General features: G+C 50.4%; 1 protein-coding gene across 2 annotated transcripts in view; it reads left to right on the forward strand.

Moving 5' to 3' along the window:
- Positions 1-1,754: 1,754 nt before the first annotated feature.
- Pgs1 (phosphatidylglycerophosphate synthase 1) overlaps positions 1,755-12,366 on the forward strand; it is a 38,064-nt gene continuing 27,452 nt past the window's right edge. Inside the window, exon 1 of one of the 2 annotated variants that reach the window (XM_021213639.1) lies at positions 1,755-2,005. In XM_021213639.1, coding sequence (XP_021069298.1) covers positions 1,872-2,005 — 134 coding nt within the window. In that variant the 5' untranslated portion in view covers positions 1,755-1,871. The remainder of the gene's footprint in view (positions 2,006-12,366) is intronic. The other variant, XR_003845139.1, reaches the window with a different exon arrangement.

A 12,366-nucleotide genomic window follows, 5' to 3' on the forward strand; every position in this document is an offset into this window, starting at 1 on the left:
TTTCTGAATGCTCATTTATTTTGTGGGAGCAGCAGTCACACAGATGCTATGGCGTGCATGTGGAGGTCAGGGAACAAATCGAGTCAGGTCTCTTTCCTATTATATGTGTTCTGAAGTTCAAACTCAGGTTGTCAGCCTTGGCAGCAAGCACCTTTATCTACTGAGCCATTTTGCCTGCCCCTGGTAAATTTTATAAGTGATGCTATGAAGTATTATTCTAGGGTATCATTTTTTCATGGAGCTATGGCCATCCATTGTATTGATACATCACAGTGTATCTAGCCAACTCCTTCACTGAGATTTTTTGTTTGTATGTTTTTCAAGATAGGGTTTCATTGTGTAGTCTTGGCTATCTTGGAACTTGCTCTGTAGACCAGACTGGTCTTGAACTCACAGAGATCCGTCTACCACCTACCTCTGTCTCCAGAGTGCTGAGATTAAAGACGTGCACTGGGCCTGGAGAGATGGCTCAGTGGGTTAAGAGCACCAACTGCTCTTCCGAAGGTCCTGAGTTCAAATCCCAGAAACCACATGGTGGCTTACAACCATCTGTAACAAGATCTGATGCCCTTTTCTGGAGTGTCTGAAGACAGCTACAGTGTACTTACATATAATAAATAAATAAATCTTTAAAAAAAAAAAAGGCGTGCACCACCATCACCACCATCTGTTTCCACACTTTTCAATAATGGGAGAAAGGCTGAGATAAATATTCTTTTGAAATGTGTCATTAACTTTCCTGAAATAGTTTGGTTGAGATGAAATTCAGAATGTTAGTTTTAAGTGTTACAGTTTCATCTCTGGGGTAAGGAGAATTATGACTGTTTTACAATGTTTCTAGCTTCTAAGTCCCAGGCATGTGAGCCAGGGAAGGAATTAAGGGCATGTAAGTCAGACAGGGACAGAGGATGGTCAGACCTCAGGGAGCTGAGCTGACACCATCCTGTAGTGATGCACGTGAGTGCGGGCACAAAGCAGGGACTGGCTTTCTTTTTTTTTTCTTCTTTTTCTTTTTTTTAAGATTTATTTATTGTTATATGTAAGTACACTGTAGCTGTCTTCAGACACACCAGAAGAGGGCATCGGATCTCATTGTGGATGGTTGTGAGCCACCATGTGGATGCTGGGATTTGAACTCAGGACCTTTGGAAGAGCAGTCAGTGCTCTTACCCTCTGAGCCATCTCACCAGCCCGGGGACTGGCTTTCTGACAGGTGTTGGGCACTGAGCTATCGCAAGAATCCTTCCTCTTGGAGCCAGGCAGGTGAGTGCAGGACGTAGGGTTCAGGAGGCTATCAATCTGACAGGTGTCAGGACCCTGAGTGGTCACTAGCTTCCTCTCTGCTGGAGCAATGCAGGTGAGTTTAATGCGCATGGCGGCAGCTGTCAGTGTGACAGGTGCTAAGATGCCACTGACATCCTCCCTCCTGCACCCTCATGTGAGCGCAGGGTAGCAGCTGTCAAACGGACAGGTTTCGGGGCGCTGAGCTGTCACTAATCCTCCCGGACCCTTAGGTGAGCGCAGGGTAGCAGCTGGAAGTCTGACAGGTGTCCGGGCGCTGAGCATCCTCTTACAGCGTAAGGTGCAGGGCAGCAGCTGCTAATCTGACAGGAATCGGGGTGCTGAGCTGTCACCAGCATTCTCCCTCCTGGACCACCAGGTGAGCTCAGGACTGTAGTCCCTGCCGCCCGTCCTCGAGCTCCCTGTCTGGCGCGACGCGGTGCCCCAGAAAAGTTGCAGAGAGGCACAGACCAGGCAGTACAGCCCGTGCAGCCTCCGCGGTCGCTACCGCGCCTGCGCGCTGGCTCCCTGTTCGCGCTCGCGCTGTCAATAAAGTTCTCGCGCGCCGGAAGCGGAAGCGGCGGGTCTCCATGGCGGCGCCGGCAGCGGGCCCGGTGTTCTGGAGGCGGCTGCTGGGCCTGCTGCCTGGCCGGCCCGGGCTGGCCGCGCTCCTGGGCCGCCTCTCCGACCGTCTGGGCAGGAGCCGGGAGCGCCGGCGCCGGAGGTGAGAGCGCTCGGGAGGGCCGGGCGGGGGGCCTCGCCGTCTCCCCGCGTGCCGGCGGCTCCGCCGGGAGCCCCGTGGGCGTGCACCGGGCAGGAGCCACCCGGGGCGAGCTCGGGGCTGCGGCCGGACCCTGGGGCCAGGGCCGCTGTGCTCCGGGCCCGGGGCGTGAGTTGGCCGGAGTGAATCAGCCCTGCGGGGACCGGGTGCAGGCTGGCTTCCTCACATCCTGCCGGAGACATTTCTCAATCCTGACTCAGTCAGTACTCAGGCCCGTGAAGAGGAAACACTCGAAACTCACTCTGCGCGCGTTCGAAAGGCTTGTTTCTGGAAAAGTACTGAAGTGGGTTGTGTAAGCGGTGAAGGAAGCTTTGAAGCAGTTTGTTCGGGCAGTGGTCCTTTAAAGGAAACATTTGCCAAGAGCAGGCTCAACCAAGAGGCCTGATGGTATTGCTCATTTTTAGGAGCGCGCGAGATATTGAGATTGTGTGTTTGTGTGATATTCTCTCGTGTGGATATGTTTAGAGACTTCGTTTTCTTCAAATGCTGGGGCTTAAACCCAGAACCCCATGCACACTAGGCAGGTGCTTTACCACTGAGCCACATCTCTGTTCTCTCTCTCTCTCTCTCTCTCTCTCTCTCAAATAAATACATAAAATAATTAAAATAATGACTGTGCTCAGGTGGTGGTAGGGGAAGTCGGTCCTCTTACCACGTGAGTTGAAGTGATTGAAGTCGGATCATCAGGCTTGGCAGCAAGCTCACTGGCCCCCCAGTTCTTTTAGAGACATAGTTTCATGTATCTCATACTGGCCTTAAGTTGAGTGAGTAACTCAGGTTAGCACTAATACTCCTGATTCTCGTGCCTCATCTCCAGTGCTGGAATCCCAGGTGTGAGCTGCAATGGCCCATTCTGGATAAGAGCTTGTCTCTAGATGGCTTGAAGGTGCAGTCACCTGTGTTGGTTCTAGATGTGGGTCATTGATTTACAGAGTAACAGAGGGAGCTTGCCAGCCAAAGCACACATCAGACTTAGAGGATCTACCAAGTGACAGAATCGAGGCAGAAAGGCAGTCTCGGATTGCCTGCTGATCTGAATGGCTCTTTCCCCCAGCCATTCTATTGGACGGTAGAGTCAGGTGATGCTGATTACATCAGGGTATCAGACCACTGCAAAATGTAAGGTTTCAAAAGTTCAGCCTGAAAGAGGAGCAGTTTAGGGAGCTTGACTGATTTCCTCCTGGTTTGTAAACCTCGTTATCCATGTTCAGCTTTGGTGCTGATCTCTGAAGGGGGCTCGGGCAACCTACATGAACCACCACCCCCTATACCACTGGGTATCAAATTCTGGATAGGCAGTCCCTCTACACGGAGCTGTGCCCCTAGGCCTGACAGGGCCTCACCTCAGGTTACTTTCAAACATCCTCTGTGGCTGATGATTATGAATTTATGGCCTGTTTGTCTACAACCAGAGTGCTAGTCTTACCGGCATGTGTCACTGTGCCCAATATCATGGGCTAGATGGGGGACATTTCCAGGGCCTTGCGTATGCTAGGCTGATAACTTTACCAACTGGGCTACCCCCCCCCCCCCGCCCTGGTCTGTGTGCTTTGTAGCCCAGGTTAGCCTGGAGCTCTGGCCCCTCCTTAGTCTCCTGAGCACGGGGTGACAGGGCTGCACCTTTCTTTTCAACTCCTCTTGTATCTTTTTTTTTTTTTTTTTTTTAAATAAAAAGCTTTGTTGTGTGTGCATATGTACATCCTAAGAATTGAACACAAGTCTTTAGGCTTGGTTGCAGGCAACTTTACTTGTTGAAGTATTTCATTGTTCCCTTTAAAAAAAATTAAAAAAAAAAAAGATTTTGTTAGTTTGATTGAGACAGGTTCTCACTTTATAGCTGGCTGGCTTGACTTTATGTAGACCAGGCCGGCCTCAAACTCATAGAGACTTACTGGTTTCTGTCATGGAGTTTTGGGATTAAAGGTGTGGCCACCACACTCAGCCCAAGATTTTATTTTTATTTGTAATTATGTGTGCCTCTATGTGTAGGTGCGTATGATTGCAGGAACCCTTGGGGGTCAGACGAGAACATTGGAGTCCCTGGAATTAAATGCACTTGTAGGAGTCAGACTTAAGTCTTCTGCAGGGGCAGTGGGTACCCCTAACCATCGAGCCCTCTCTAGCCCATTAATGCTCTTTGAGACAGGATCTCAGTCTGTGATCCTGGCTGTCCTAGAACTTTTATGTAGACCAAGTTGTAGCTTTAATTTTTCTTTCTTTTTTAAAATTTTTTTGAGGCAGGGTTGAATGTAGCCCCAGCCTGACTCAGGCTTGCTATGTTGTTAAGGGTGGCCTTAGCTCCTGGATGGGGGATCACAGGTGTGGTGTGGCAGTGAGGGTAGTCTCCGTAGGCTTCTTGCATAACTCATGTTTCTTTGAGACAGGATCTCATTCTCTTGGGTTGGCCTTGAACTCCTGATCTTCCTGCCATCCCTGAGCTCTGAAATTGCCAGCATGTGCTACCACACTCAGTTCAGCTTCCCAAAAATCTTTGCAGTACTCCTGGCTCCGTATTTCTTTTTTCTTTTTCTTTTTCTTTCTTTTTTTTTTTTTTTTTTTTTTTTTGAGACAGGGTTTCTCTGTGTAGCCTTGGCTGTCCTGGAACTCACTCTGTAGACCAGGCTGGCCTCGAACTNGAATGGGATAGGGGGTTTGCAGAGGGGAAACCAGGAAAGGGGATAACATTTGATTTTTTTGCTTGCTTGTTTGTTTCTGAGACAGGGTTTCTCTGTGTAGCCTTGGCTGTCCTGGAACTCACTCTGTAGACCAGGCTGGCCTCGAACTCAGAAATCCACCTGCCTCTGCCTCTGGCTCCGTATTTCTAAAGCAAAGGATTAAGTCTCCAGTTGAGTGGGGCTGTAGGTTGAGTGACAGACTTGTGAAGTCAGAACCGGGACTCGAGTTCTTTGCTGTGTATTCAGAAGCTCTTGTTTTACAGTTCTCAGGGTAGGGGCTGGAGATGGGTGTTTCCACCAATGGGCGACCCTGCGGTTCTTGTCCCCACCTCTGCCTTGTTTGGCTGGCAGCTTTTTCTGGTTTTCTAGGGCCTTGGTGTTTGGCATTATTCATGTCAGTTGTGGCCACTGACTGTCAGCTGCTGGCTTTCGATTCTTCTCTATTGTTCCACTGCACCTCCCAATTCCTCATTCCCCGAATGGTGTGGTTTCTTGTAATTCTCTGATCACTGATTCATTGATAATAGCTCTATGTAGTCATGAGCTTAACTTATTTTAGATTCTGTTGCCAGTCTGACTCAGTCATTGGGGGCTTGGTGAATCCTTGCGGCCAGCAGGAGGAACGGTTCTTCACCGCGTGGTTTCCTCTCAGGCTAGGAGTTGCCCATAGAGACTTGAATGAGAAAATCGTTTCTTATTAGTGATCTTGAAATACTGCTGCTTTCTCTGAAGCAAGTGTCTGACTCACTGTCATTGAGAGAACTAGACAGTTCATTCCTCGTGTGGATGGGTCACTGCTCTTCTAGGCGAGATAAAGGCACAGCCCTGCTTTTAAATGGTTTCAGCCTAAGAGCAGACAGTTCCAGGAACGTAGGGTGGAAGGTCATAGAGACACCCAGGAGAGCTTCTGAGGTTATGGAAGGCCCCCAGTGGCAGAGCCCAGAGCTGCTTGGAATGAAGCAAAGTGAAGAAGGGAGTGGGCATTTAAGGGGGGGTGATGTGAGCACGAGTGGGGGGCAGTGCTTGTATCATTTCTAGCAGCTGATGGAGTGTTGCTAAGTAGGAGAGGAGCTAGGAGCACGTCAGTGTCCCGGGCCAGAGACCTTGGAGGCAAATGCTAGGTCCTTGTGTGATTTCGTTTGTGAATGTGCAGGCCTGAGGTTTGGTGGTGGCGGTGCTCCTGTGATCTCAGGGGCAGTGGGAGTGGAAGAATCAGTCCTGCACTGGGGATGATGCTGAGGTAGGGCGGGTGACCAGGTGCTTGGCTTGTAGCGTTTGACTGAACCAGAGTAAAAGCCACAGGTTTTGGGGATGATGATGAGGTCATTTGTGGCCCGTGAGCTGCAGCCAGGTGCAGCCAGGTGCAGCCAGGTGAAGGTGTCCAGTGCTCCGAGGCCCTCGCCTAGTGATGCACAAAATGGGCTCCTTATTGGAGCAGGTGAGACTTAGTGGGAAGCGTATAAAGAGGGTGGGTGTTCTGTCCTCATCTTGAATTTGTTTGCCAGTATCCTCTTGTGGCCTGTAGACTTTCCTTTAAAGCTATATTTAATTTAACTATAACAAAATCTTATTTTATGGGGGGGGGCAGTGAGGCACAGACACTGACTGGTCTGATTTCTGGCTTGTGAGAGGGAAACAACCATAGAAGGGTCTTTGAGTGAATGGGGCTTTTGAACGGCATGACTTTGGAGGGTTAGCACACATCCTGAGAAACTTCTACTGAGGAATACTCCCACTGCAGGGTTACTCTCCCTTGACCATTCCTAATGTGGGGGCTCGGCCTTCCCGACTCATTAGAGCTCTGTCCTTTGGCTTATTTTAGTTTTTGACACAGGGTCTTATGTAATGTAGCCCAGGCTAGTCTCAAACTTGAACAGCTGATCCACTTGCTTTCAGTGCTTCTTATACCACTGTGCTCTGGTTCCGTGAGTTTGTCAAAGTTTTCTGGTTGTCCTGGGTTTGAACACAGGACCCTTACATATGCTAAACAAGCACTTTGCCACTGAGCTAGTCTTCATTCTCCTCCTGATTTATTATTTACGGCAGTGAGAGCAGGTGGGAGAGAGAGAGAATCTGGAACCAAGGAGTAGTTTCTCAGAATTTCTCATGTGATTGACTTTTAGTTGTAGCTTGGTAAGTTGCTGTTGAGTTTCCCTGAGTGTGACTTAGCTGGTGTGAGTGGGGTCCAGCTGGGCACATGCTGCTAAGCAGATGGAGAGCTGCCTGGGATTAAAATGCTCAGCTCCTTCCATATCTAATCCTCTCTTGTAAATACTGATAACTGTGTAAAGGAGGCAGCCTGGCGGGAGCAGGTATGGTTCCTGCAGTGCCTCAGTAGCCTCAGGCAGCTCTTCAGTCCCCCAGTGTCACTGACTTCCCTTTAGCTTGTGGTCAGTGTATAACTGGATCAGTGCTTGCTGGGGAGTCCAGGGGCCATAGTGTTGAGTAACCGAGAGCATCACTTCCCTTCCTGGGCTCAGACGGCAGAAGTCAGGAAGGGCCTCTGCTGCCAGGGCTGCAGGAAGTGCAGACTTCTCAGGAAGCTATGACTGTTGATCTTCTCATCAGTTACCTTTACGTGTAAATATGTAAATGTGGGGGAGTGGAGGGTGGACTCTTCTGAAAAAGTAGTTTCTGAAAATGGGATGACCGAATACCACAGTTTCTTTTAAAGACTTGGAGGGGAGGGCAAGGGGTGTTTTTGGACAGATTTGACTGGGCTCCCATCAGTCTGTGCCAGGAACTCTGTGTTTCCCAGAGGGAATGAACCCTGAGGCCCACGTGCAGGACACAGCATTCCTGCCCGTTGAGGGTTCTCTGGTACGTCGGGGCAGGCAGTCTCCCAGCTCCACAGCACTGCCCAAAGCTGAGCGGGCCGACCTGCAGTTTGGATCCCCAGAGCCAAACAATTGTCATCTTGGTCGTTCAGCTGTGCGGACTTGAAAAGAGATCTAAGCTGGGTTTGTCTCTTTACACCCGTCATAGAGGGTCTGGGAGGGTCACAAGACCGTCACCTGAGCAAGTAGTGTCTCTATAACTCCTGCTGTATGCAAAACTGCTGCTTACAGCACATGGCCTTGGAGCAGGGGGAGGGTATATAGGCTGGGGAAGACTGCAGAAAGGGGGCTTTCCTTGTGGCTGTGGGGACTCTGTTTCCCTGCTTCTGGTGTGTCCTTTTTGTGGGGAGCACATATTCCCTGTGCTCTGTCAGGAAGCCACTAAATCTGTCACTCATCCAGAGTGAGCCTGGGTGTTGCTCCTGCCCTGGTGTGTTGTTGCCTACCCCTGGGAAGGAGTTTTAGTCCTACTGTCCCCTGCTGCTGGTGGCAGCACTGGGACTATGGCTCCAGAGGTGAACTGAAGACAACACTGTGCTTCTGGGGTTGTCTCTCCGCTGAGAATAGGGGAGCTAGGCTGAGGCTCACCCACAGGCAAGCAAGCCAGTGTCTTTCCACAGGTGCATGGAGCCTCAAAATGCTTGGTGAGATGAGCAGTCCTGCTGCGCCCCCCAAGGGTATGCCTTTCTGTGGGGTGGCATTCTGAACCCAGTTGATGCTGGGGAGGTGTTGAGGGGGAAACTGTCTTGCCTGGGACTCATGTACACCAGGCTGAGAAGCATGTACATGCTGTGTGCTGGGGTGGTTGAACCTGTCGATTGTTGGGGTGGTGGGAAGAAGCCTTTTCCTCTGCCTGACCCACTCCCACCTTTCACACTCGTGCTCCCTACATAGGACTCTGCCTGTAGGGTTTCCAGTCATTCCTGAGTTCAGGGAATTTGTCTGCAACATCTCCAGGAAGCCTTAAGTCTGTTGGCCGAACCTTCACCCAGAGTCAGGTATCCTGGGTGCGGCCTGAGCACTTGTGAGAGGATGCTGTCCTGGGCCGCAGGCGGCAGGTGGAGGATACCTTTGTGCTGTTGGCCCCACATGCTTCCAGGCCTTGGGTGGGGTGGGGGTGGGGACCACTGGCCTGCAGGCCCTGTTCTCTGTATTCCCTGGACATTCCGAGGGAAGGAGGGGCATTTGAGGTCCTACAGACCTGCTTCTCTGTTTCGCACCACTTTTTTCTACTGTAACCAGAACTGGGTGCTAGATGCTATCTAGAAAGAGATGACTTAGGGGAACTAGCTGTAGATGTGGAAATTGCATGAGATTGGCTTGGTTCCCTAAGTGAGCATGGTGGCCTCTGCCTCGAAGCTCTCAGGCTTAGTTTTCAATGGGACACGTGGTATTTTTTTTCTTTCAGGAAAAAAAAATCCTTTTCTTCCATTTTGTGTGTATGTGTGTGTGTGTGTGTGTGTGTGTGTTCTATGTGTGAGGGCCACCAACTTGCTATTTTCTTCCATTTTGTGTGTGTGTGTGTGTGTGTGTGTGTGAGTGTGTTCTATGTGTGAGGGCCACCAACTTGCTATTTTCTTCCATTTTGTGTGTGTGTGTTCTATGTGTGAGGGCCACCAACTTGCTATAGTGTTTTCTCCTTCTGTCATGTGAGTTCCAGGGCACTGAACTCAGGTCGTCTGCTTGGCGGCCTTGAAGAACCTTTACCCAGGGCATGTGGTTTCTTAGTAAAACTCCTGGCTCAGGGGCATCACTTGTGCCGGTGGGTGACTCCTGGGACCTGTATTCCTGTCCAGTGGGCTAGGCTGGTGTGGAACAAGCTTTTTCCTGGGAGAGTCCGTCTGCAGGAGGAGTCAGGACTTGAGCTCGTCCAGTGCCCATGGGTCTGTCTCCTGGCCGTGCCGTCATTGTGGGGTCCTGTACATTCACTGCCTTTGCTGGTGTGCTCTCCTTTGAATGTGTGAAAGCCACATCAAGTCCGGGCTGCCTCCACAGTGAATTGGCAGACTCTGATCGACTCATGGCTCCTTCTTGCTCGTAAAAATAAACCTGTCAGTACACAGTTTAAACAGGAAGCCAGTACAGAGAAGCCTGAAGAACTATTGGACTGAGGCCCTGGTGGAACATTCCCAGGGAGAGCTCCCTGGTAGGGGGAGACCTGCTCAAAGTTGTCACCCCTGTAGCCACTGCCTGCCGTGGTGGCTGTTTAGGCCTGCCCCGATACCTTGTGGGATGTGAGTATGGGTGCACACAAGTCACTGGACTGGTTTCAAGAAGTTTCCGTTGCTCAGGTTTCACCTTGTCCAGAGCCCTTTCTCTTCTGAGGACAGTTTGAATTTTTTCTGTTTTTTAAGATTCTTCAAGCTTGTCTGCCGAAAACCTTCCAGTAGCTCCAGGCACCACCTGCCTTCTCCTTGGACCATGTATATTGATGATTATCTAATCACTTTTATCATTTACTCTTTGATCTCTGTAGTCCCAGGCATGTGAGGTGGTGAGGCCTTTGCATGTGGGGGAGGCAAGTGCTGTCAGCTCTTGAGTATTTCCATGGTGGGTGGCAGGTGGCCATATGATGGCCTGAGTCTGGCCCTGTTCTGGATTGCCTGGTGTGAATGGGTCTTTCCTTATCTTCCTCTGTGAGCTGGTTGGCATCACTTTGCCCACACGGTGACTGTGTGGGGATTGGGAATGTGGCACGGAGTGAGGTAGGCCGACCCCTAGTCCTCTTCCATATGCTCTGTGAGGTGGAGGTACACTGCTGCATGAGTCTTGGACTGTACCTGCTAGGGGCCTCACAGTTCAGCTGTGAGGTTTCCTGTTGTCTCCTGGTTTTCCTTCTTCCCTCTAAGTCTGGTCAGTGTAGGACATCGAGGCAGCAATCTCTTGGTCACACTAAGGACTTTAATTTGCAAGCCAGCACCTGCTGAGGGGAAAATTGTTTACACCTCAGCATAGGTGGCCAAGGCCTGTTGCCACCTTTCCAGGTCCCAGAGAGCCAGCACCTTCCACCATTGACTAAAGTTTTCTTGGCAGTGACTTGGCCATGACAGGCTGGTGGGCTTTCTGGAAAGTGCAGCTGGGGGCCATCTGGCATCCCTGCAGCACTGGAGCCCTGGGGAGATTCATTGCTGGAACATGGAACCAGCAATGAGATCATCTTCCTGGAATCCTCATGGAGCCGAGCAAGCCTCAGGGTGCTGAGGACATGCTGTCCAGAACCTTCCACACTCACACACTGAGGGCTTCCTCTTTGCAGCCTGGGATTTAGAGTGCTTTGTGTGGGGTTTTGGGTGTGAGGGCAACAAGGACATGGCTCAGCAGGACAGACTGAAGGTTTCCTGGGATGCTGCTGTGTCCAGTCAGGCTGCTGTTGGTGGGACCCTGGGGGGATGTGTGTCTGATAGCTAAGGGTCCCTTCTTGTAAAGGCTAACACGTAAGAAAGGTCTCCTCCACAATGAGTACTGTGCTCTTTCTCCCCAAATCTGAGTTGTAAAGAGAAACCAACACAGGATACTTTAATTTTTCTAGGTCCTCTAACAGAAGCCCTGTCTGTGTGTGTCATGAGTTTCTTCTAGGCTAACCTTGTTAACCGTAATGTTGGAAGAATTTTAAACAAGTATCTCTTTTCTTTGTTCTTTAGCAGTTTCTTCCCTTTATACAAGGTGTCTTGATTCTGTCCTTTCCCCAGAAGAATCTTCATATCCCCCCCCCCCCCCCCGCCCAAGCCTGTGTGTGCAGGTTCCCACTGGAGCTACCTATGCACGAGCCTGCAGTGGACAGAAGGGGTGTTGGTGTTGGAGTCACTGGAAGTGGAATTGTGGTTTGTGAGCTGCCCCATGTGCTGGGAACCAGGCTCTGCTCTGTGCAACAGCAGCAGGAGGCCTCCGCTCCTCTCCTCTCCTCTCCTCCCTTTTCTTCCTTTGTAATGCAACCCACTGAGTCCCCTGTGCTGCATGCTGGAATATTGCCTGATCTTGTTGGCTTGATCTTGTGCTGGTAACCATAGCTGCTGTGAGTTCATGGGTGTAGCAGCCTGCCATGCCCGGAAGTCAGCATTTTCAGCGCTCCTTCTCACCTCACTCTTAAATCCTGTCTGTGCTCTTCCTGGATGCTCTTCCAGCCTTGCTGGGCTGGATGCAGATGTCCAGGTTAGGGCCGAGCACTCAGTCACTCTCAGCTCTCCAGTCAGCTATAAGTCTCTGCATTAACGCTGGCCACCACAGAACGGTTTCTCTGGCCAAGGCTGAGAGCAAACCATGGATGTAACCGTCAATATTTAGAAGACAGTTTAACAACATGTCTATGTAGCAAACAAAACAACAATAAACCCGGTAATAGGTTCTGTTAGGGCCTGTGACTTTCCAAGCCTTTGAATTCCTTCCTTCCTGTGGAGCAGGCCTCGCATCTGAACAGAAGGTTACCCTCAAAACCTTCATGCCACAGTTGTACCTTGGCACATTTTGCCTGACAGGCCATTATAGTAGCCTGCAGGGGTCACTGCTAGGTAAGACCATTGATGGGTTTTCTCTCTGTGAGATAACCTACCACCTTTTAGCATTGCCAACGGGGAGGGAAGAAGTTCAGGTTAGTTCCAGGTGGATTTCTCTATGCCCTACAGCCAAAGGTGTTGTATCTTCTGTGATAGGGTCTTGTTATGTAGTTAGGGGGACAGTTAAGAACAGAACAATAATAGCCTGTGATATTTGAGGGTCTCTGGGCCCTCCCTGACCAGTCAATAAGTCATCAGTATTTTTTTTTTTTTTTTAAAGGTAATGATCTGTAATTGTCAGT

Source organism: Mus pahari, chromosome 14 (assembly GCF_900095145.1).
Source record: "Mus pahari chromosome 14, PAHARI_EIJ_v1.1, whole genome shotgun sequence".
NCBI classification, from domain to species: Eukaryota; Metazoa; Chordata; class Mammalia; order Rodentia; family Muridae; genus Mus; species Mus pahari.